Below are 24,092 nucleotides of genomic sequence, written 5' to 3' on the forward strand. Positions count from 1 at the left end.
GAAGTAACATTTGTCTTGCAGGGCATACGTTTGTGGTTATATATTTTACCATTCTTTTGTTTCTTGTTTTGGACTAGCTTATATGGCAGTTCTTCCATAAATGTATCTCCTTCTTTCTTTAATCTCAGTGTTAAGGTTTGTCTTATTGATCCTTGATCTTGTTTTAGATCTCTCTAATCTCTTTCACTTCGCTGCATATTATATTACTTCTTTCTTTGTTGATTTTCATGAAAATCATAAGAAACTATAGCATACGTTTCAGCTTTTGTGTTGCTCACATTAATGCATGTGTGCCAAAAGTAAAGCATGGTTAGGATCATGGGCAAGTTGCAAACAAGAACACGAACAAAAACAAAAATAAAAACAAAAATAAAAATGATCAACTCTCTGAATTGAACAGATTTTGGGTGCATGTTTCAAAATATTGCAGACATTTGAGATTAGACAAGTATCAATTTTTAAGGTCTTTATTTATTTATATGCGTCCAATCCAAGTGTTTTAATAAGAGATGGTGATGCCAATACAAACAGGCCTGTTTGATGAATAGGTTATAGGCCTGAGAGAAAACATGTTGTTTAAACGGCACAAAGTGTTAATTTAATCTCACTCTCATCCTCTAATTAAGTGCAAAGTTATCTCTCTTTCACTCCTTTATTAAATTATTACTCGTGTTTAGTTCTGTCTCATGCTTCCATTGTCACCTGTCAGTGTTTCTCTCTCTATCTTTTTCATTTCTCTTTCCTTCGAAATATTAGTGTTTATATTTATGGGCAACCGAATGAAAATCTAGATTAATTTGGCCGGCACTCACTTACCATGCTTGACTAAACAACCAGATTAAAATTTAACCACCTTTACCCAAAGTCAGTCTGCTATGATTATGATTACGCTTTTGGCTTGTAGAAAAATGAGACGATTATTTCCAAATTACTTTGGTAATCATGACATTATTGGAGATTTTGAGGAACAAATGGAAGATTAGAAGCCAACATGACTTGGGACCCATTCACATTGTCGAACCAACTACGAATTTGAACCTGAGCGTTAGTCAAAAGACTTCATGATACATTGGAAGGAAGCTTCATTAAATTATGTGCAAGTATATTACTTTTAAATTAAATCGTTAATTAAGTTTAGACCCGAAACCATGCTTACGAAAGACTTAACGACTCGGGAAAAGGCTCCCACCATGTTTGACCTCTGAATTGGATCAGGAAAATAACGAACAGTGAGCACAAACTCTGATACATATGAATTTTGTATTGCCGGAAAGAATGAATACAAGATGTTTTTATAGTTGATGAATGAATATTTCAGCTAACAGTAACAAGTCAATGGACCAAAAATATCTTACTTTGTAATCTACAACTCGTTCATGCCTCTTTATGAAAAAGCACGGTTTAATCTTAGACTGTTATGGTGAACAAATAGAGTTTTAGCACAACAGACAGAGCCAACTGCAACAGAAAGATCCCGGCGACAATCAAGAACCACCTTTCACCGGCTGAAACGATGTGGGCTCGAAGGTTGACTGCAACAAAGGTGGCAGACATAACCCCAGCTACGCCTGCAACTACCCATCTGAAGATTTCGATGGGCACAATTGAGAGGCACTGCAACCAAAACAGAGTAGGAATGTCAGCTAGCTATTACCATCTATCTCAATGGGTGACTTTTTTTTGTATTTCGACAAACAGAAGCTTACAACAGAATTTATTGATAGAATTCATCTTGAACCTATTGAAACATTGTATCTTAATAAAACAAGGTGAAATTGATTGAGATACCATAACTGAGTCAACTATGATATTTGGGTCTAAAACTATTAGAATTGACAATGTTTAGAAAGCTTCTCCAGGATTCTTAAAAAATTTATTCAAAGACCATTTTGACAAAAACATTCAGTATCTAGATAATTTCTGGCAAAAGTTTTCCTCCCACCTTGAATCTACACATACACTGCTTGAGACGATGGGCATAAGCTTTTGGGAGAGAGGGATCAATGTAGCTCTTCTACACCCAAACCTTTCTCCTTTCTAGAAAACATCTTTGTGGTAATAAATCTAATTAAAAAGAACTACACTGGAAAACCAGGGACTTACCAATGCTGGAATAAAGACAAACAGGGAGTAGCCATAGAGACAAAACAGCTGAACGAGACCTGATGGTGCTGAGAAGTATTTGAGAATTACATACAGTACAAGAGGAACAATAGTGACATAGCCATAGAACAATCCAGCAGACCATTGCACCACATTAATGTCATATTCCCAATCTTTACTCTTGATCTTGTGTGCTACATATGTCACAAAAGTGCCAATGGCAGCTGCTACAAATATTAGGGTAGTGCATATCCAGAAAGGTCCATACCTGCACAGCATTTGAAGTTAAGATCAGATGACATGTGTCTCACCATACAGATATTTTATGAGACTCATTTCCCAATATTTTCTCAAATTTTAAGATTAATTATTCTAATATCAAAATCTTCATCCACAATTATCAACTCTCAAAAAGACGCCACACCTCAGGGATGTTTGAATTTCAAAGGAGAATGCAATTTGATACTAATATTCAAAATATTACATTATAGACAGATAATTTCAGTTAAGTTGACAGAAGAAAACTTACAAATCTGGGCTGTTAGATGTTTTCTCATTGAAAGTTCCACTGAATGGAAGGAGTGAATCTTTAATCCTCTCTAGAACATCAGAAGTGTCAACATCAAAGTATGACTTGTAAGAAGATACAGAGAATACCCGTAGCCAACCACTCTGCTGGGATTCATCAGAACCAGATACAGGTTTTGAAAACGTGTCTGTATCAAGAGAGAAAAATGTAATCCTTTTAACATGACAACAAATGACATCCATAGAAAGAAGAATAAAAAAAATATTAGTAAAACAAAATACTCTAACACTTATAGAAAGAAGTATGGCTAGTAGTTTTAACACTCCTTACGAATAAAAGGTCTTACTTTTCTCGTAAGTCCCTCTTGGGTGTAATACCAACTATCTGACATATGAAATGAAACAGAGGCACAAAGGAGATTTCAGTCATTCTTGTTCAAATATCATCTTAGCTCTTCTAAGGTTTCTTTTCCGAACATCTACTCTGTTAAATTTCATCTTTCCAATGATTAGCATTTTAAAGGACTAAATCACAACTTCAACCACATTTATTCTAGAACCTTGTTGACTGTCTATGGTACACCTAATTACTATTGCTGCAGATCTCTTTTTTACTTATAGTGCTGATCCAACCTAATCAAGTCTTATCATCCTTCATGATGGAACCATCAATCCAAAGACTTTAAACTTGGCTTTCAAAAGCTTTTTAGGCAATGGATCCAAAGACTGTATTCCCTGGACTAGAAAGATCACAAATAATGTAGGAAAGACCGATATCAAAGCAAAACCTGGCTCGCACATTTCCATAAATAAAATCAGAACTAGTATGTACCATCGGCATCATGAGGAGGGCGAGCACCACTAGCAATCTTCCCGTGTGCCTCAGATGGAGGAAAAGTCTGAAGGTTTGAATCTGCATTTTTACAAATCATACAGTTATTTCAAATAATGAGAGAACTTTGCACCTACAAACTCAAAACCTAGCAACTGAGCTGGATGTTAGTAACATTAAACCCATCTAAGCAGAGGTTATTGAGCCCCTTCCACTTCAAGCCAAATAATACTAGTAAACTACATTCACAATTATGCTTATTCTTCGGCAATAAAAATTTACATTTTCAACTGAAATTTAAATCAAACAAAAACTGTCTGGTTGCTGAGAAAGGCAAGAAAGTAGAAAGCATCGTTAAAATTCAATTTTCCTGCATCAAAATCCAACAGTTTGTAACCAAAATTTTTTTCCAACAGCTAAAAACATTGGCTAACACAATGATGCAACGATTGCAAAATGATTCTTTCCACATCTAATCTTGTTTCGCGCCAACCAAATAAAAGGTAAGTAATTCCACAAACTAATCACTCATTTCCAGAGCTCAAAATTAGAAAGGAATTGTACCTTCGAATTTGACGGTGAGGTGACCTGGATCTGGAACCGCCTGTAGAATTAGCCAACATCATTTCACCAGAGAGACAAACATGTATAAATATACGCATTTTTATGAATTTGTGAATTGAATGCTTACAGCAGGAACGGATCCTGAGACGTTTTGGTTATCAATGCTCGTATAGTTTCCGGACATCATCTTTCCCTCTCTCTCTTTCTGCTTCTTCTTCTTCTTCTTCTTCCTCCTCCTTGTCTGTACTCTCGCTCAGATCTCTCTCTGGTGCTCTCGGAGACTTGGAGTAGCGCGTGGCTTTTATTATCTTTTTTGCTTTTATTTTACTCGTTAATTTTTCTTACACGACAAATATGTAATGGAGACCCACCCAAAAAAAATGACAAATATGAGATGGTAAGCTGAAAAGAAAATAAAAACTTAAAAGGTGGATTGAGGTTTGGGCTTTTGTTGGGCCTTAGCTGGGTTTTTTTTTTTTGATGGGGTCCTTAGCTGTTTTTTGGGTCAAAGGCCTTTCTTTTTCTTTTTTTTAAAATAACATTCAAAATATAAAATTACTTTTTTTTGGGTCTGAAAAATAAAAATACTATAATGGTGTGTTTACTAATCAAGAACTAAATTCCATTTATGGAGGATTTCTGCGTTTACTTCACATCAAGAAATTGAAAAGTAAGTGGGTGTAACATCTCGACCCAAATTTAAGTATTCGTTTAACTTAATTAATTTAATAAATTATGAAATTACAATTTTGCCTTCAGGGATAGGGTTATGTTGGTCACTCTTAAATCCGGAAGTATTTTGGGAAATTGAATGGCATCATGACGTAGATCGTGTCGAGATGAGTCCGTAGACACGTAGTGGGCTCAAATCGGAGTTGTAACGAAAAAGTTACGATCAAAGAAGCATAGTGGCATAACCATAAATATTTCGAAAATGATTTTGAAAAAAAAAATTGATTTATTCTCTCTCTCTCTCTCTCTCTCTCTCTCTCTCTCTCTCTCTCTCCTCTGCGTGCGAAACAGCCCCCCCCTTGTCCAGCCGATCGGTTTTGTGGCTGCCATCACCACCTCTGGCCACCAATCTTGACTCTCTCCATCCCACCCCATCCCCGGCCCCGATAGCCACCGCCGCCTCGGAAAATACTAAAAAGCCGCCTAATTTGACCCAAAACTTCCAATGTTCGTTCCGGTGATTCCAGCTACCAAATTTGTCGATCTAGGTATGTTTTCTCATCCTCTCAATGTGCTCTAGCTAATGGTTGGGTTGATTAGGATCGAATTTTGAGTTTTGAAACTCGATTTACAACTTAAAGTTTCAGCATGTTTTTGGCTAGTGTTTCCGGCAAGTTTCAGTCACTTTTTGGCCTTGATCCAAGAACAAAAGTTACTCTACTCGTTGTTCAGATCACGTAGGTATAGGTATTGATGAGTGTTTTGAGAATTTTCCGGTCACCGAAATTTCTCTAGACACTCATGCACTGCTGACCGTGTGGCGGCACGTGGGCACTATTTGGGTGACCCATTTTGTCCTAAAATGATCCCCATGTCGTCCCGAGCACAACGGTTTGCTTGGATTTGAATTTGGTTATCGTTTGACTGTCGATCGGATTACGCATATTAGGCATTATCCGGGTTCGACATGTTCGAACCATTGGATCGACTCCATTTTCATATATGTTGATATAAGCATCTCTAGAACCGTGTAGGAATTCGAGGATTGTGAATCGGAGTCCCGGATGCTTTGATTCAATGACTTATAGTTTGCATTAAACGATAACCATCCGATCGTGTGATCGCGAGTGATCCGACCGTTCGATTGGACCAAACTCGCAGAACATGAATAATAAACCTTGTTAAACCCATTGGAACTTTCGGGAAATCAGAGGTCGTAGGCCCCGCAGGCTTGGTTGACCCAATTTGGAAAATTTGACCACTTGGTTGACCGAGTGTCTTCCAAGGCTATTTTATCATCCAGAACACGTAGTTGGACCTTAGGAATGTCTCGTTCGACGTACACATACTTTGAATCCCGGAAAACTAGGATTTAATTTAAAGTTCTCGTTCGAAGAAATTTATGTTAATCTAGTTCTCGTACTCTAAAATAGGTACTCCGGCTACTCTTACGTAGTAGGTGGGACCCTCTCAGGGTCAAGCAGAGTTGGACTACTTTTGAGTGAACTTTGTTTTTAAAATATAATCATTATTTTCAAGAATGGGAAAAATAAGCATAATGGTTTCTTGATTATTGAATTATTATTTATTTAGATGATGAATATAATATTATTATGAAAGTTTTGGAGTTATATTCGAATAATTGCGGATTGTGAATATTTTGAATGGATATGTATTATTTTTTAGAATGACTATTTATACGTGGATATGTGTTGAGCACATGGGGTTGTTGGGAAGGGTTATGAAATGTGGATTGGGTTGTGGTTAAGTCAGTTTTGAGTGCTATAAGCACTACCTTATGTACCTCCCCGGATTTGGAATACTGAAATTGGATACTTGGTGATATGAGATATGTGGAAGTGTTGGAACCCGGGCACCTTTGACAGGGTGTTTTATAGACCCTTAGCGGGGTTAGTTTGCGCGCATAGGACTTGTCACAGGCGTACGAGTATTAAGGATTCTGTTGTACGTGCTAGTGAGTTTAGTCCCAGTTTGATGGCTCGTTCCCTAGCAACATGATTAATTGAGGATCCTTCCATGTGAACTAGTCAAATAATCCCCCGGTTGGATTGTTTCCCTTGTACAAACTTGGTAGTGGTCACACTTATATATATAGATATATATTATATTCTATTATATATATATATATATATATATATATATATATATATATATATATTTGTACTTGTTTATCAGTGAGGATACTTCCTCGCTCGTCGTGCCAACGAGCATGCGTTTTGAGAGAATAGTTTGGGAAAGGTTTGAATGGGATGAGAAATAAAGTATCATTATGGGATTTCGAATTTCATTATGGTTTTGACTCAACTGTACATATACATATGGCTATATCGATTTTGAATGCATATGGTTTTCAGCATCGTTTTCTAAACGGTGGGGTTATATTATGTTGGTTTCAATTTCAAATGTGAACTAAACTTTATTTTTGTCCACTCACACTTTTCTGTTTTGCGCCCCCAGGCAGTAGATTGTCCTGAAATCAAATGGACGAAGCAAGTTGTGAACCCCGAGACGAGTTTATGTAAGGATAAACTTTCGAATCATTTCTCTTATGTTGAACTTTATTCTATTTGTAAACTGAATTCTGTTAGATATGCTATGATGTCGCCCGTATTATGGTTGATTGTAAGGCCGGAGGCCATTGATGTTAATTGCATGTATTTATCTTGTGCATGCTATCTGTTAGGATGTTTAAATGTGTTTAACATGTTGAAAAATTTGGAAAATGTCCATTTTTCAAGGGAGACTGCCGAAATTTAGGCAGAAAGTCTCGTCTCTTTTAATAAGTGGGTCCGTCATCAGATTGATGTTGGAAATACCACAGGATTCGTCCCGAATTCCGAGGAATTTGGGGCGGGTCCTGTCAGTGGGGCCCACACAAAATTAGGAATTGAATTCCTGATTTTGGAGAAATTCAATTCTTGGGTGGGAGGTGGTATTCTAATTCTTGCAGAACTAACCCGTTAAGAATTCATCTTTTTTACCCATTATATCCTCACACAGTTTTAAAAATTCCAAAATTTTCATATACTTTAACCTAACAACAAGAACATTTTAGTAATTAGTACCACTCATAACCCAATTGCATATGATTTAGTAAACAACTTCAATAGAAATCGGAATCTAACTCCCCTCAATCCATATGGTTTAGTAAACAACTGCAATAGAAATCCAGAGTCTAATTCTCCTCAATCCAACTCCTCCTCAATTCAATTCCTCATAATCCAATTGTGCATTAGTAAACATGCCATAAGAACATGTTAACTTAGGACATTTATTTATTTATTTGCACTTCATTGTTAGTATTTTGAAGAGGAAATAAGATATTCTGGTGCTTTTTTAAAGAAGAAAAAAAAAAAGCCTATCATTCAGATGTCGTTGTTCACTTGTTATTTTAACAACAAAATTAGGTAACTTGTTAACAGTTTACCATTAGCTATCTCAGAAATCTTATAATTTGAGCAAAGTTTGATGGTCATTTGCCATGTTAACGAAAACCACATTTACTAGGGTAATAAAATTTCCATCTGAGAATAGTAAGCAACGGCAATCACACAATTAAAATTTATGCATCATTATTTTTGCAGAACAAATTTCTGCTCTACATTATTTCTCTTAATTAAAAGCTCACTCTAAGTACTGAGCTCAAACGGATTGACATAACCATCATCTTTGAAGCAAGGCCTGAACCATCATTCCTCTATAACAAAAAAAACTACTTTATTACAAAAGCAAGAGCTCATATCTGAAAATTAGTACCCCACTTTAAATAGCACATCTGTTTTCAGCTAATCAGATCAAACTCCCACCTAATTTACATGTGAATTCTGCAAGTTCTTGTTGGTACAATTCCAATCAAGCATCTTTTAGTCTGCCCCTTGTAAGCAATAGATACCTTCTGATTGAAAGTAAAAGAACCCAAGTAGCGGCCGAAAGTTTTTCCTTGATCATCAAAAGCAATGCCGAGCTGAGGACAGTCTTCAATATTTGAGCATGCAATCCCTTGAAGAAGCCCAGAATCCCTTCCTTTTTCCATATAGCACATAGAACTCCTGGTATCGTTTTGCTGGACTTTGGTCGAGCATTCTTGGTTTTTTCATTATCGTCCTCAGCAGCTTGGATCATGACCTTACATCTGTAGAAAGTAAGAATTTCAATTGATATTCATAGGTCAACCTTATAAGTGAGACAGTTTGAGAGGGAAATTATGTACCTAATGGCAGGGTAGGTTAGAACGGTGGCAACAGTCTTTGAGACCGCGCCTAAAGCAAATGCCGCAAAGGCAGAAAGGGCTACTGGGGATGAACTGTTGCCCGTTTTGTTTTTCCCTTCAAGAAGTCGTTGTTTTAGCTGATCAAACACTGTATACTGAAGTACAAAACAATTTCAGTTTCAGCCTCAATTATCATCTTCAAATATTTTGTGTTAACGGAAACGTAATAAGATGCAGTCAAACTTCAATTCTAGAGACAAGGGCAACAGAATGAGTAATTAAAGAAAGAAAATGCCAAGGCAACTACCTGGATTGCAGGGTTTGCGGTCAGCAACAGGGAGATTCCAAGACCATCAAATGCATCAATCCAGGTGCCCTCTGCAAGGGTCTTCAACAGCCCTTTGGATTTTCCAAAGGCACTTGTCTGCATCCTTGATGAGGCTGTGTCTAGAGGCTACACACACGGTGATAACCAGATAGTCATTAAACTTCAAAATTCAGTGATGTAGATTGCTTGTGCATAATCATAGAGAGGTAAAAGAAAATTCCATGAAGTTTCATGACATCAATATAAATAGAACCCACAATCTTCCTATTCTCAATTTCACAGTTAAAATGGGAACAATATTCACTGAGGCTGAACTCATGTTTTGCTATAAGAAATTTATATCCGAGGTTTATTTTGTTATTTTTGTTTGTAACCCCAGGTTCTTATTATATCACTTAAACAATTCTCAAGTAAAAATGGGGAGCACTTTACACAAATGGCTCACCTGAGTCACAATGGCAGTGCAAGCCCCAGCAGCAGCAGCAAGGATCAAGTTCGCTCTTGTACCTATTGATTTAGAACCACTTGTTTCCAGATATAGTCTTTTGAAGTAGCTATACCCATAAAAGTAAACAAACTGAGCAATGAAAGATTGCAGGTTTTTCGTTTCCAGACCCTGATACAGCGAAAGAACCTGGCGTGTGGATATTGCTTCCCAGAAAACATCCGAAAGGTTCCTATATAAGACAGAACCAATGAAATTTGGTGAATTATATATCACATAGTTAGCTGACTGCTGACTTACAATCTATGACCATGAAAAACTTAAATGTATGTATGTATATTTAACGCCTCAATTGTAGCGTGGTTCCTACAGCACATAGTTAAAGAATTCATCATGTGTAGGCTTTAAGCGCATCAAAAACAGGGGAGTTGCTACTAATTGTAACAGTTAAATTGCAACTCATTGGCACTAACTATATAATCTCAAATCCCCCTTCTCATGGCAGTCATGTGGTGAAACATTTGTTTAACTATTTCCGTGATCATTTATCTTTTTCCAATTTGCAAATTTTCCAGTATGTTGTTTTTTTTTCTGTGATCAAAACTTGAAAATATGAACACCAGTTGAAAATTAAGAAATCCAAAACATGGTGAAATTGCATTTACAGATGACACCACGAAGTTGTATTGCTACAAAGCTCTGTAGCATTCGATGAGACTCGCAACCCAATTTTGTTTATTCCATATAACTCTCAAATTCATCTCAATTATATGATGATCCAAATTATTACTTGGTATTCACCTATCATGTTATTGAACATTAACAACATATTGGAGTTAATTTCCAGCTACCCAATTAAAATTCACTCAGAAATTCTCGCAAAAAACCAACAAAAGAAAATACAGAATTTTCCAGGACGACCCATCACAGGTCGATGATCCAAAGAAAATATACAAACCCAGATATAAAAAAATGATAATAATAATTTAGGATGTAAGAATGAAGAGGCAGGAGTGTCCTTACTTGTATCTGGCCTGATCATTGCCTCGAACTTCAGCTTGGTACCTGGTTTTGCAGGTGTCAAGTGGGTACAAGATGGTGGTGCTCAGGAGTGATCCAATGGCTCCTGAAGTTGCCTCTGATATAGATTCTAGATCAAGATCAACACCCATCTTCTCCAATTTTTTTATTTATTTAAAGATACCAGTAACTACGTAAGATATAAAACACAAAAATAAAAATGTGTTATATATATATATAGAGAGAGAGAGAGAGAGAGAGAGAGAGAGAGAGAGAGATGGAGAAGGTAGGTGGCGTTGAATATGGGAAGTTCCGATCGATGTGAACGAGTGGGAAGAGAAGTAACGGAAAGAGAGGAAGACCGGTGCGGTGTCGTTTCCTTTGGATTTGAAAAACGTGGATTGTCTCACCGTCCTTTGATTAATCACGTGGCGCGGTGCAAATTCATTCATCAATCATATGTTTAACTGCAATTCGTGATCCCTTCATTAACACCTCATTTCTCACTAACCTTTTTAACTTTCCATAACAGCATGTATATGGCCAATATGCCCCTATGAGCTTCCGTTAATTCTTCACAACCCCTCAGTTGAAATGTATGCATCCCAGTTTCTGAATTTTCTTAAAATAAATTCTAAAAGGATAATTTATTAACAATATGACTATACGATCAATATTTTTTGGCACTCGGTTTCGAACCTCTATTTACAGATATAGAGGTGAAATAGCTCATCCAACTGAGCTATATCCTACTGATATTTTTTTGACTTTTCTAGTTTTGTTTTAGGCCCCGTTTGGTTCATGGGAAAGGAGACTTGGGAATGGGAATTCAATTCCTTTCCCATGTTTGGTAAGTCCGGCATGGGAAATGGATGCCTTGCACATGGGAAAGTAGGGGGGAAAGTGATGCCCTCCTCTTAACTTGGGTTTTGGTTTCCCCCCTCATGGGAAAGTTTGGGAAAATGAGCCAACATTCAATGCACAATTTTCATGACTATTTTGTCCCTATGAACAATTTATAATTATAACGTATCATTAAATGCATTCTTTTTTTTTTATTTGATTTAATATGGATATAATTGAAAAATTATACAAACTTTGGTTTCCATTCCTACTCAAAACAAACATGGGAAAGGAAACAAAGTGAAATCTCCCGGTTACTTTCCCAACATTACCAAACGTGGGAAAGGAATCTTTCATTCTCATTCATTGGGAAATGACATGGGAATTGATTTCCCCTCAAATCCATTCCGTGAACCAAACGGGGCCTTAGGGTATATCCGGTTATTAGTAGTATATTGAATTTATGAGGTACGATTACCTTTGATTAGAAATGATATGTAGCTAACTAATTCCAATCTAGCCTATAGGTAGCTAACTTATAGTTAGAAAAGTCTTTATTTTTTAAATAATGACACCTCATTCTATGAGCACACATGATTCCCATACCATATGGTCAACTCCACACTAAAGTGGAGTCAAAGTTAAATTTTGATGGTTCATTACACAATCTATACTATTTTGTTCCAACTTTTTATTCTACACGACGATTTTTGAGCTCTTATTTGTGATCCGTTAAAAAAAAATTAATTTCTCCAACGTGCTTCCTAAAAAAGGTCCCCTTTGTGCAAATTAACATGGATTTCAAATATACCCAGGTTTATTGCTAACATTATTAGCAAATAACATATAACACCGTGACAAACTCTTTTACAAAATATTAAACACCTTATTTAATTTTAAAACAAACATATGATTCATGGGACAGTCCCAAATCTCACAAGATGTAGAGCACCCAACTGTTACAGCAAGGCTGGGTAGGGTAGATAGCTCACAATAAGAGTCGCAGCTATAACAAGTAATTTGTGCCATAAAGTTTGAGAAAATGTGCACCATTACATTAGGACCATAAAGAGAAAATACAGAATAAAGAGCAGTGGAATAAGTCATGAAAAAGAGTAAAGAAAAGAGAAACCCGTGAAAGTTCTTGAGAATCTCTGATATCATGTAACAGTTAGAATAATATATGAATTGGAGTCATATAATAAAATGTGATAAACTCCTCAATCCTTAACATAAAATCCTTAATGCAACCAAATACCAAAGATCCTACTACAACTATACCGATAGGAAGAGACGCCAGTGGAATACGCTGCTGTGCTAACATGATCCAACATTGGTCGAGAGGCTAATTCAACAATTGGTGTCTTAGGGTTAAGTTGCAATATTAATTAGTGTAACTTTATTAAACTAATGTTATTTTTCTTGTTGAACTTTGAATGAAATAGAGACATTAGTGCCCATTCAAACTCCTAGGCAGCCTCTCGCATATCCCCGACGTGGCAAAAACGCCAAAGAACATACAACTAAGCTTGCCGAATAAGCCACATCGGCCTACGTGTCACTATCGCTAAAAATAAAATATAAGAATCCTGTAAAAAATAAAAAACACAAACCAAAAACGTATTTCTTTCTCTGAACACTTCCTCACATTTTCTCTCACGAGCAGCCACAGCCACCACAACCGCCACCACCACACCAGCTAGGGTTTCTGGTGGGTTCTATTGAAGCTTCCTCGACAAAGAAAGAGTTCTCAGGTCTCCATCTTATCTCCCGGTATTCCAGGTAAATTACCATTCATGCCATCGCTTCCGCCACCGCCCCCACCCTTCTCTCTATGCACTTCCACTCATTCACAACACTGAGGTTCTTCGAATCTCTTGTACTTTATATTACTTGATTGTTTGAATCTTTGCTCCCTTAAAAACTGAATTTATTTACGGTTTTGCCATTGCATCACTCACAAGCTACTAAAAGCTTCATAAGATTTATGTGTGATTTAAATTTTTTGATTCGCGTTTGCCACTAATCATTTTGAATAATTCTGGTTATGCCACTGCGCTTGTTGCAAAGCGTTACGCCCGAATCACATTCTTGTATATTTTAAGTATTGGTAGTTTTATTGAGCAATTAGGGTTTTGGGTTTTTCTCTGCAGTTTCAATGGCAAAAGCTGCAGCAGGAACTGATAACCCTGCCACCCCAACCGCTGTCCGGATCGTTGTGGCCGGAGACCGTGGCACTGGGAAATCGAGCTTGATTGTGACTGCTGCAACCGAGAACTTCCCAGCAAATGTGCCTCCGCTGCTGCCCCCGACCAGGCTGCCTGAAGATTTCTACCCTGAACGCGTGCCCATCACCATTATTGACACATCATCTCGGTATGAATTTCATACTTGACATAAGGAAATGCTTGGTTTAGTTGCTGAGAAATGTAGGAAAGGAAAAGAGAATTAGTCATGTTCGCCAGTCACCCTCCTGCTGAGATTGAATTATTTCATTCTGTTTACTGAATCAGACCGGAGGATAATAGTAAAGTTGCTGAAGAATTGAAGCGAGCTGATGCAATTGTGCTTACGTATGCGTGTGATCAGCCTCAGACTCTTGATCGACTGAGTACCTTCTGGCTTCCAAAACTTCGTCAGCTAGAGGTGTGTGTATGCCTTTTTTTTCTGTTTCCTTACTACATATGGTGTACTACTTGATAAGTTTGACATCCAATTTTTATAAAGAGAAAACTGGAAGAACAAAACACCCGATGAAAACCTTAATCTCAACAGTATATCATTCGCTGTGAAAATGAAGGCCAATAAATTTATTGCTGAACTGATCTGTTTGAAAAGTGGTTTGATATAGACGTTAAAATAAACAACACCTGTCTTTTAGTATTACTTCTGATGGGGAAATATCAAATTTAATGAGCAGGTGAAGGTACCTGTTATAGTGGTCGGTTGTAGGCTGGATTTGAGAGATGAGAACCAACAGGTGAGCCTGGAACAAGTGATGTCACCAATAATGCAACAGTTTCGGGAGATTGAGACTTGCATTGAGTGTTCAGCGTTTAAACATATTCAGGTATGTACTAATGGCTCCTCTATTTTCAAGTTCTGCTGCGTCTTAGTATGTCACTGTTTTGTGAAAACATGCACCATATGATGTGTTGCATTTCTTCATACCTTATTATGCGTGTTTGGGTTGGCTCCTAATGATTGGGGACTTGTTTATTGTATTTCACACATTTATATGAACTACTTGTGTGTTACATTTGCTAAAGTTTTATTTAATGGCTACCAAGGATCTAGTTTCAATCGATGGCTTTATGTTGCAAGTATTTTTTGTTATTTTGGCATTGACACTGTAATTCTCTGACTCTATACTATCGAACGCTTTGTATTTTCAGATTCCTGAGGTCTTTTACTATGCACAAAAAGCTGTTCTTCATCCAACAGGCCCATTATTCGATCAGGAAACACAGACTTTGAAGGACCAATGTGTGCGAGCCTTGAAGCGGATTTTCATTCTTTGTGATCATGACAGGGATGGTGCCCTCAGTGATGCAGAGTTGAATGATTTCCAGGTTATCTTTTTATGTTTTTCAAAGTCCTAGTGTTCTATGTGATCTTTTGATATGATCTTATAGCTATATTCTCGAATCTCCTTAGCTCAATTTATGGTAACTTGTTCCTGAGATTCATGAATATTTCAATGCTTATTGTAAACAGGTTAAATGTTTCAATGCTCCATTGCAACCTTCTGAGATAGTGGGTGTTAAGAGGGTTGTGCAAGAAAAGTTACCGGAAGGAGTCAATGAACGTGGGCTTACATTGACAGGATTTCTCTTCCTTCATGCACTATTTATAGAAAAGGGACGTCTAGAGACAACGTGGACTGTCCTCAGGAAGTTTGGATACAATAATGATATAAGACTTGCAGATGAACTAATTCCATCTCCTACGAAACGGACTCCTGATCAGGTAATATTTATTGAGTTTCTGTTTCTATTATGTGCTAACAGTGTTGAGATACTTTATTACGTGCTGATGTTTCATGCTGAAGCAAAGTAGAGATCCCTTGATTTTTGAGTAATCATTTTCAAGAAGTTAGTACCTTATTTATGTTATTTTGCCATCAGTGCCTTTATTTTGGTTAAAATTGATTATTCAATGAGTGTTAGAGTCCTATTAATTAAGTACCTTATTCTGACCATTTTGAACAAGCCAGAGGCCCAGAGCTACTCTCTGCTGTTATCTAGGTCCGTGCTTGTGTGTTGCCTAATCAATAATTCTCTGTACATACACATATTCTTTGCTAGAACCATAGAAGCATCAATCCAAACCGGGCCTTCGAGAGACAAGACTGAGCCCTATATATGATGTGTCATAATCATGCCACCTTAATTGCATCATGTTCATGAAATTCTTTATTAATTATACGATATTCCATTATGTCCTAAAAATTTATTTTATTTTTTCATTTTCTGCAGAGTGTGGAGATGACAAATGAAGCAATCGACTTTCTAAGGGTAACCTTTGACGTGTTTGACAGTGATGGAGTATGTCTCAGTACTGATCTTTTCAAATGCTACATTCTCTTATCCTAGATATGTTAATCATGAAGACGTTTGTTCTTTCCACCAGGATGGGGCCCTACGACCACGTGAACTTGAAGAACTATTTTCTACTGCTCCAGCAAGGTAATTGTATTTCTTGAGAATCATCTTTTAAATTTCAATTTGTTTTAGTTGATTGCAACTTGTTTCTTTTCCATATGAGGTCCTGTTTGCAGTTGTGTTTTCACTTCATTTTTGCTTATCTGTTATTATGATGTAATGTAAGAGTGTTAAATCTCATGAAATTTATGATCAACTTGATATGTCAATCTTCTATTAAAATTGTTGGTGAGTAGAATCTTGATATTATAATTTGTACACATGGCCTAGCTGGTGTTACTTATAATTCTTGACTTTCTACCTAAATGTTGGTTTTAAGTTAAAATTTTGGTCAGTTGAAGCTTCATAGTTCATAATGTTTTCAGAGTTCTTAATATTGATAAATTCTTTGCTCAGTCTAGTTCACTACAACCCTAGCTATGAATATCTTGGCATGTTTTAAGTTTTGCCCCTTGATGTTTCAGTCCATTTAGTGAATTGCCATATACGGATGCTGCAGAGAGAAATGCATTTGGAGGGTTATCACTTGATGGATTTTTGTCACAGGTATGTATGCATATTTCTGTCTCTCTCTGGTGGGGGAAGGGATATTATGCCCTTTGTCCTTGTTACTATCCAAGTCTTGAATTATACATGGATTTATAATTGCATAAACATTCGTAGTCATGTTTGTACTTTATCACATGCAACATGCATTTACAAACAATTGTTATTTGTTCTCTTTAGCATGTACCCACATATTTATGAGTAATATGCATAATTTCAGTGGGCCCTCATGACACTCCTAAACCCAGCTTCTACAATGGAGAATCTGATATACATTGGTTATCCTGGTGATGTTTCATCCACAATCCGTGTTACTAGGAAGAGGCGTTTAGACCGCAAGAAGCAGCAATCAGAAAGAAATGTCTTCCAATGCTTCGTCTTTGGTCCAAAGAAGGCTGGGAAGTCTGCACTATTGGATTCATTTCTTGGAAGGTCTATCTTATGGATTATCATCCAGATTGATTCTCCTTTGAATTTAATTTTTATTTATTTATATTACATTACTAACATTTTTTTTATGATAACTGGAAATGCAGGCCATTTTCTGATAATTATAATCCAAACACTGAGGAGCGTTATGCAGTTAATGTTGTTGATCAACCTGGGGTAAGTTGTACTACATGAAACACCTTGTGTCTTGACAATTAGATGGAATATGCTCTCTCTCTCTCTGTCTCTCTCTCTCTATTCCTTAGAACCCAAAACTCATTGTGGGGAAACAAGAAAGCAATGTAAAAGCCCCCTTTTAGAAAATTAATTGAGTGTATCAAGTTTTACCTCTAACGTGAACTAGGTTATTAATGTATTAGCTCATCGCTGAACAATGTTAAGTGCATGCTTAATTGCTTACGGTTATTCCGAGCTTTTATTTATAAATAATTTTCATATGTGTACAACTATAGTTTGATTGGCAATCTAAATTTTATGTGGGGTCTATTATTAGTCCTTTTAATGGGTTGTCTAATTTTTTTAAATATGTTTTTCACAGGGAATCAAGAAAACCCTAGTGTTGAGAGAGATTCCTGAAGATGGAGTTAGCAAATTGCTGTCAAGTAAAGAGGCTCTGGCTGCTTGTGACATAGCTGTGTTTGTTCATGACAGGTAAGCAGAAGCCTAAAATGGTTGTATAATTTCCTATTCTGCTTTTTCATCTTTTGGTACTATTTTGCTAGTTATTTTTCCTATTGAAGACTTAAGTTTATGTTTCCAGATTTAAAACATTTATTATACTTTGATATATCTTTTCCTATTTTGTATTTAAAAGTGGGGCCCTCATCTAATGTAAATGGTAAACTTCTGGTGTTTAGAAAACTGGCAAATTTATAGATAAGCAGAATATCTTTGTTTCGGCTGTCCAGATGGCAAAAGACCCCCTTGTCAATAAACCAAAAAAACGAAAAAGGTCATTGTTGAGGATGGCTTGTGTATGTGATTACTGCACACATGTATTCTGTATGTACCCTACTCTTTGGGTTGTTGGCTAAGAGCATTACTTTAACATGTGTATATTCTTTCCTTACTGTTGAAAATTCTTTTTATTTACTGTTGAATTACCTATGAATTCTAATAGTTGGTGCCTTCTTCTTTGCTAGTTCTGATGAGCTGTCATGGAAGAGAGCAACTCAGTTGCTGGTAGAAGTTGCTAGTCATGGTGAGGATACTGGCTTTGAGGTTCCTTGCCTCATTGTTGCAGCTAAAGATGATATGGATTCATTCCCATCGGCCATACAACATTCTACGAGGGTATATTGATTTTTTTTCATTGACTATATTTTCTTTGCATATACTTTTCTACGTAAATTGGAATTGTAATATTAGATATCAATGCATTCTCTTATGTAAAACAAGAATTAACACATCTTTAATATGCTCATGCAGGTTAGCCAAGATATGGGAACAGAGGCTCCTATACCTATCAGTACAAAGTTGGGTGATTTGAATAATTTATTTCGTAAAATTGTAAGTGCTGCAGAGCACCCTCATTTGAGCATTCCTGAAACTGAGGCTGGGAGGAGCCGCAAGCAATACCACCGGCTCATAAACCGCTCACTTATGGTTGTTTCAGGTATGACGACCTTTTGCATTTCGATTGTTCATTTATATGGTTCTTGTCATTTTTTATATCTACTAATGATGTGTGGGCCTCATGGCACATCCTTGCCCTTAAGAAGAGGGGTAGAGGGTGACTACTGGGGTTCAATACCTGGTGGATGCATGTGTAATATGTCTTTTGAGAAGAAAGGAATTGTTAGAACTGCTAGGGTAATTTAAATTTTCTGGGTTTTGAAATAATGTGCTCACTTTTAGGAGAAGTTTATATTAAAAAGGCACGCTTTTGAATGGATTTTCAGTTAATAAACAGTGGTCAAAGTTCAAATTTGTTGGTCATGAGTATTCTCTTCTGGATGGGGTTTCTAATGAATTTGGTTCAGCAATTTTCGATGATTATATGTGTTTGGTTAAATGTTTGCTTTGTTGTGACCAAGTTTCATCTGTCAATTTGTTTGCACCAAGCTTAGTGGTTATAATTTAGGTTGTGTACTTTATGGAATTTGTGTTGCTCTTCACAGTGGGAGCTGCAGTGGCCATTGTTGGACTTGCAGCTTACCGTGTCTATGCTGCAAGGAAGAATGCCTCCGGTTAGAGGATAAAGGATGAAGTTTCATGTGCATCAACCGACTTATTACTTGAGGCCGACTTTATGCAAACTTAATGGCTTCACGAAGCTGTCATCTTCAGTTCCCCATTTTGTTGGGTGGATTTGTAGAGAGATTGCAAGTATCTGTTCAATTATTACACCCTTGAAACCTTTCAACTCTTGCCGTCTCGGCAGGGTTGTATCCAGTGCGCTAAATGTTTCCTTTCCATCAGGTTCCCATTGTGCCTATGGCTAAAGCTTTTTGAAACAGATGATATACAACTTACAAGGGTAAATTCGTTTTTTGCGTTTGTCATTTCCATAAGCGTCCAAGAATATGTTAATAGAGATAAATTCAGTTTTAATATCATCAAAAATGGAAATGCTACATGCCAGGAAGCTTTCTTTGGAGGGCCATTAATTAAGGCCTTAGAGGGTTGGTGTAACTTTTACTTTCGATAAGGTGGTGTCCATAATTAAGTATTTGCATATGTTCCCCTTTAATTAATAGTTATCATCTTAATAAGATGCCAAAATTAATTACTTGAGGAAAGGTCCTGGGTTCGAGTTCATCTGTATAGTGTGTATGAGTTTTGTATACTATTGCCTCTCTCTCAATAAGAAATATCCTTAAAAAAAAAAAAACAAAGAAAAAAAATGGAAGTGCAAATCGTTCAATTTTTGTTGTATATATTCAGGAAAAACCCACAAGTCCACACAGATATTGTTCCCTAATGTAGTTTACATTTTTTCTATTTGAATTAGAATAAAATTCGGTGTCTAAACAACATACACAAAGGCGTAATTTTTTGTCAGACTCCACGGATGCTGGACACCCTCATTAACGGATGCTGGACATCCTCATTAAGCGACTAATTTGGTTCTCTCCAACACCTTCATCCTCAAGCTGCCGACAATACTTTCCAAACATGTCTATAGTTACATGGAGTTTAAAATCCAGACTCAACAAGAATTCAATCTCTAATTTGTTCAACTCTGATATGCTCACACCTCCAATTTTGGCATAGTAGGCGTTGCTATAACATCTGCAGTCAGAGGAAAAGTAACTCACCTACCACAAAATAAAATGAGGACGAATTTTGTATTTGTGTTGCAGACAGTCATGAACATCACAAATAGATACACATGGTGGGCCCGGTAACAGTTAAAACACAAACCAAATGATCACAAAAAGTAAACCGTTTTAAACATGAAAAGTAGGCACTTACTCATCATCCATAAATTTTGCAGCGACCATAATGCTGGTGATCAAAAGGCGGTGAATGTTGAGAGAAGTAAGACAAATCCCTCTGCGTTGAAGGAACCTTTCGATGTATATGTATGCAACAACAAAGCAAGAAGGGCTGCAGCTTGAGTACTTGAAAATGCGCTCGATATACCGTCTGATGCTCAAGGCGGGAACTTCTGATCCATGGAACATTGTAATCACATCTTTCATCTTTGATCCCCTAATTAATTTCTCATTCTTTCGAATGGATCTCTCGAAAACCGAGGAAACAACCGACAAAACTCGCGGCGTTCTTGTTGCAGATTCTTCCAATAGACCCAAAGCGATGAACACCATGGCATCAAGTGCCACTGTTCCCATGTTTAATTAAAGAGACAATTTTGATTTTAGCTCTGAAAGATGCATATATATATATATATATGCATATATTGTGGCTCAATTTTTGGCTTCTTTACTTATTCTTTTCTTTAACGTCACTTAGAGATATACATAAATTAAGGCATATATTCAATAGCAAAGAAAGAAGAATGTAACAATACAGAGGATAAAGTGTAAGGGCACCACTTTGGGTTCCAAAATTATGAAAACCCGAATATTCTTTTTTGATAAAAAGGCGATATAATTTTATTAGATTATTTCACTTGGCAGAGTATTCTCTTTTGCATCTTCCATCTATTTTTTCTGTTTATTTGAAACTATTTCAAGGGATTTTTATTGCTGAAATGGAATATGTTATACTCAAGGAATTGTTTTTACTATTTGATTTATACTGAAATAAAAGGCAAAGTATCCCACCATTTATTTGTTAATTGGTATGAAATTTAATTCTTGTTATAATAAGCTGGATGCCTATTTTGGCCAAACATGCCAGATATGTTTCTTAGCATGTTGATCTGTCTACCTGATTAAGGTAATAGTTTAATTACCCGCTCTCAAAGTGAAGATGAAGGTAGAATATTTTTACCTTGCGGATTCAAAAATACCCCGTACTGGAAAAACGAGATGTGAAAATCCAAAAGAAAATGTGGACTCGTAATAAATATAGCTCCTACTTAACTTGTACATATACGATTCATTTTTTTCATTCTTGATTGCATGTAAACGCGGAGAAGTCAAGAATGGAAATTATCCTTTTTTTCTCATACCCATTACTGATACGTAAACATGTCCTTAATTCCAATATACCAAATTTGCCACCAGGCCAACATGAAACTTGTCTCATAGGTGGGTTGTAGTATTTTGAAAGATGGAAGGTATATTTTTTTAATGGAATAAAATCCTTATATCCACATACTCATATAAGAGTCATATATATGGAATAAATTGCAATCATATATATGCAATCCATATGCAGATACATCTTCGTGGAACGTACAACCATGCAGACCTTCCTATTAAAACCCTTTGCACATATAGCAATATTATGCTCCTCTTTTTTTTGGTAGGAAAATTTATGCTCCTTCAAGGCTCTCTTTTACACTCTCATACAAGGCCATAAGGGAAGGCTGCTTTTGCTTCACCCAATTATGTGAAAATGGCTTCCAAGTTCTCCTCCTCATTCTCTTCCAAACACTTCATTCTCTATCTATTTATTCTCTATCTGTGCCTCTTTATCCTAATTTTATCATCATTTATACCCACGAAGCCCAGTAACCTTGTTATTACCAGTCGACACCAACAGGTTTTTAAGAATGAAATCAAGAATGTGGATTGGTTCATTGCCATTTCCAAACTATTCAAAATCAAGGGCAGGAAAATTAAGGTTGGTCTGGTCAATGTAGATGATCATATTCATAGTCAACTTCATGGACTAGAAGATCATGTAGAGACAGTCTTAGTAGGGTTTGAGCGTGTGTCCAAGGATCGAAAATGGGAGGACTATTTTCCCGAATGGATCGATGAAGACAAGAAATGGGGCTCCCCAAAGTGTCCCGAAATCCCAATTCCCAAATTGGAGGGGTATAAGGACATCGATGTGGTGCTTGCCAAAGTTCCATGTGACAAGGAAGGGATTAGGGATGTGTTTAGGTTACAAGTTAATTTGGTGGTGGCTAATCTAGTGGTGGGGGAAGGGTGGATGAAGCCTGATGCTCATCGAAAGGTGTACGTTGTGTTTATCGGGTCTTGTGGGCCTATGGTGGAGATTTTCAAATGTGATGATCTTTTGATGCACCGAGGGGACTATTGGGTTTATATGCCTGATATTGGGAGATTGAAACAGAAGGTGCTTATGCCTGTTGGTTCTTGCCAACTTGCTCCTGGTTATGCAGAAACAGGTACAAATTAGTGAACTAATAAGAATTTCTTCATGCCGTTCTAACCATATTTTTAGTCAACATTTGATTGGTTATAGTTGGTCAAATATATGGTGTCACATAATGTCAATGTAAATATATATATATATACATAGTTGCATATACATGAGCCAATTTGAAAATATATATAATTTACATAATGTTACAAATTATTTGGGTTTGTAAATATTTTGAATATGTTGCAGGTAGAGAAATCTGGAAAAAGTTCATGTATAACTCAAGCTCATGGACCCCATACATCAAGCGGAGGCTTGCGTATGTAACAATCCTGCACTCTTCAGAAGCTTATGTTTGTGGAGCAATAGCTCTAGCCCAAAGCATCAGACAAACCAACTCCACCAAAGACCTTGTCCTCCTTGCTGATCACTCCATCACTCCCTCTTCCATCCAAGGCCTAACTGCGGCTGGGTGGAAGATCAAGCAAATCGAAAGAATCCGAAGCGCATTTGCTCGAAAAGGGTCATACAACGAGTGGAACTACAGCAAACTCCGCCTGTGGCAACTCACAGAGTATGACAAAGTCATTTTCATTGATGCCGACCTTTTGGTCCTAAAAAACATAGATAGGTTCTTTATCCACCCACAATTGTCAGCTGTGTCAAATAACAAGATGTTGTTTAATTCTGGCTTGATGGTTGTGGAGCCATCGAATTGCATGTTTGAATACCTAATGCGAAAAACGTTCAAGATCAAACCGTACAATGGCGGTGATCAGGGCTTTTTGAATGAGATTTTTACATGGTGGCATAGGTTGCCGTGGAGGCTAAATGCCCTGAAAATGTTTAACATGCCAAGTAAGGAAGGAAACAATGAGATAGCCAAGGACCTTTACGCAATACATTACTTGGGGAAGAAGCCATGGACGTGTTATAGAGATTATGACTGTAATTGGGAAGCGAATGGACGAAGTGTTTTTGCAAGTGACTCGACTCACAGGAGGTGGTGGAAAGTGTATGATAAAATGCCAGAGGAGCTGAAATCTTATTGTGGGTTGACAAAGAAGATGGATGCAGAGTTGAAGGAGAGGAGAGATAGAGCATCTAAGACTAATTTGTCTGATGGGCATTGGAAAATTGAGGTTAAGGACCCTAGACAACATCACTTGAATATATAG

The 24,092-nt window shown here is 36.9% G+C and overlaps 5 protein-coding genes across 5 annotated transcripts; 2 read left to right on the top strand and 3 right to left on the bottom strand.

Annotated features, from left to right (window-relative positions):
• Positions 1–1,230: 1,230 nt before the first annotated feature.
• LOC110759792 (uncharacterized) lies at positions 1,231–4,365 on the bottom strand. Its single transcript, XM_021961928.2, has 6 exons — positions 4,155–4,365; positions 4,028–4,067; positions 3,464–3,544; positions 2,633–2,819; positions 2,104–2,371; positions 1,231–1,614 (listed from the first exon to the last, which is right to left on the bottom strand). The coding sequence occupies exons 1-6, from the start codon at positions 4,212–4,214 to the stop codon at positions 1,408–1,410; spliced, it is 843 nt and encodes a 280-aa protein (XP_021817620.2). The 5' UTR covers positions 4,215–4,365; the 3' UTR covers positions 1,231–1,407.
• Positions 4,366–8,251: 3,886 nt separating this feature from the next.
• LOC110759795 (peroxisomal adenine nucleotide carrier 1) lies at positions 8,252–11,084 on the bottom strand. Its single transcript, XM_021961934.2, has 5 exons — positions 10,727–11,084; positions 9,704–9,935; positions 9,238–9,384; positions 8,931–9,085; positions 8,252–8,852 (listed from the first exon to the last, which is right to left on the bottom strand). The coding sequence occupies exons 1-5, from the start codon at positions 10,873–10,875 to the stop codon at positions 8,573–8,575; spliced, it is 963 nt and encodes a 320-aa protein (XP_021817626.1). The 5' UTR covers positions 10,876–11,084; the 3' UTR covers positions 8,252–8,572.
• A 2,077-nt stretch (positions 11,085–13,161) lies between these two features.
• On the top strand, positions 13,162–19,730 carry LOC110759703 (mitochondrial Rho GTPase 1). Its single transcript, XM_021961804.2, has 15 exons — positions 13,162–13,348; positions 13,720–13,942; positions 14,080–14,212; positions 14,487–14,636; positions 14,962–15,138; positions 15,284–15,535; positions 16,045–16,113; positions 16,199–16,254; positions 16,695–16,776; positions 16,997–17,208; positions 17,313–17,382; positions 17,765–17,877; positions 18,369–18,519; positions 18,655–18,841; positions 19,347–19,730. The coding sequence occupies exons 2-15, from the start codon at positions 13,725–13,727 to the stop codon at positions 19,418–19,420; spliced, it is 1,944 nt and encodes a 647-aa protein (XP_021817496.1). The 5' UTR covers positions 13,162–13,348; positions 13,720–13,724; the 3' UTR covers positions 19,421–19,730.
• A 510-nt stretch (positions 19,731–20,240) lies between these two features.
• LOC110759788 (Cyclin family protein) lies at positions 20,241–21,064 on the bottom strand. The gene is made up of 2 exons (XM_021961925.2): positions 20,644–21,064; positions 20,241–20,460 (listed from the first exon to the last, which is right to left on the bottom strand). The coding sequence occupies exons 1-2, from the start codon at positions 21,021–21,023 to the stop codon at positions 20,256–20,258; spliced, it is 585 nt and encodes a 194-aa protein (XP_021817617.1). The 5' UTR covers positions 21,024–21,064; the 3' UTR covers positions 20,241–20,255.
• A 1,133-nt stretch (positions 21,065–22,197) lies between these two features.
• Positions 22,198–24,092, top strand: LOC110759705 (putative UDP-glucuronate:xylan alpha-glucuronosyltransferase 5). The gene is made up of 2 exons (XM_021961807.2): positions 22,198–22,939; positions 23,164–24,092. The coding sequence occupies exons 1-2, from the start codon at positions 22,198–22,200 to the stop codon at positions 24,090–24,092; spliced, it is 1,671 nt and encodes a 556-aa protein (XP_021817499.2).

Source organism: Prunus avium, chromosome 6 (genome assembly GCF_965620075.1).
Source record: "Prunus avium chromosome 6, drPruAviu1.hap1.1, whole genome shotgun sequence".
In the NCBI taxonomy this organism is placed as follows: domain Eukaryota; kingdom Viridiplantae; phylum Streptophyta; class Magnoliopsida; order Rosales; family Rosaceae; genus Prunus; species Prunus avium.

Excerpts from the sequence above, each read along its gene's own strand:
- LOC110759792 (XM_021961928.2), bottom strand. The coding sequence starts at position 4,214 with ATGATGTCCGGAAACTATACGAGCATTGATAACCAAAACGTCTCAGGA. Across the intron at positions 4,068-4,154 it reads TCTCAGGATCCGTTCCTGCT|GCGGTTCCAGATCCAGGTCA; the intron begins GTAAGCATTCAA and ends CTAATTCTACAG. Across the intron at positions 1,615-2,103 it reads TTGTCTTTATTCCAGCATTG|TGCCTCTCAATTGTGCCCAT; the intron begins GTAAGTCCCTGG and ends TTTTGGTTGCAG.
- LOC110759795 (XM_021961934.2), bottom strand. The coding sequence starts at position 10,875 with ATGGGTGTTGATCTTGATCTAGAATCTATATCAGAGGCAACTTCAGGA. Across the intron at positions 9,385-9,703 it reads GCACTGCCATTGTGACTCAG|CCTCTAGACACAGCCTCATC; the intron begins GTGAGCCATTTG and ends CCGTGTGTGTAG. Across the intron at positions 8,853-8,930 it reads CTAACCTACCCTGCCATTAG|ATGTAAGGTCATGATCCAAG; the intron begins GTACATAATTTC and ends TACTTTCTACAG.
- LOC110759703 (XM_021961804.2), top strand. The coding sequence starts at position 13,725 with ATGGCAAAAGCTGCAGCAGGAACTGATAACCCTGCCACCCCAACCGCT. Across the intron at positions 15,536-16,044 it reads CGAAACGGACTCCTGATCAG|AGTGTGGAGATGACAAATGA; the intron begins GTAATATTTATT and ends CATTTTCTGCAG. Across the intron at positions 18,842-19,346 it reads CTCACTTATGGTTGTTTCAG|TGGGAGCTGCAGTGGCCATT; the intron begins GTATGACGACCT and ends TGCTCTTCACAG.
- LOC110759788 (XM_021961925.2), bottom strand. The coding sequence starts at position 21,023 with ATGGGAACAGTGGCACTTGATGCCATGGTGTTCATCGCTTTGGGTCTA. Across the intron at positions 20,461-20,643 it reads GCAAAATTTATGGATGATGA|ATGTTATAGCAACGCCTACT; the intron begins GTAAGTGCCTAC and ends CTCTGACTGCAG.
- LOC110759705 (XM_021961807.2), top strand. The coding sequence starts at position 22,198 with ATGGCTTCCAAGTTCTCCTCCTCATTCTCTTCCAAACACTTCATTCTC. Across the intron at positions 22,940-23,163 it reads TCCTGGTTATGCAGAAACAG|GTAGAGAAATCTGGAAAAAG; the intron begins GTACAAATTAGT and ends AATATGTTGCAG.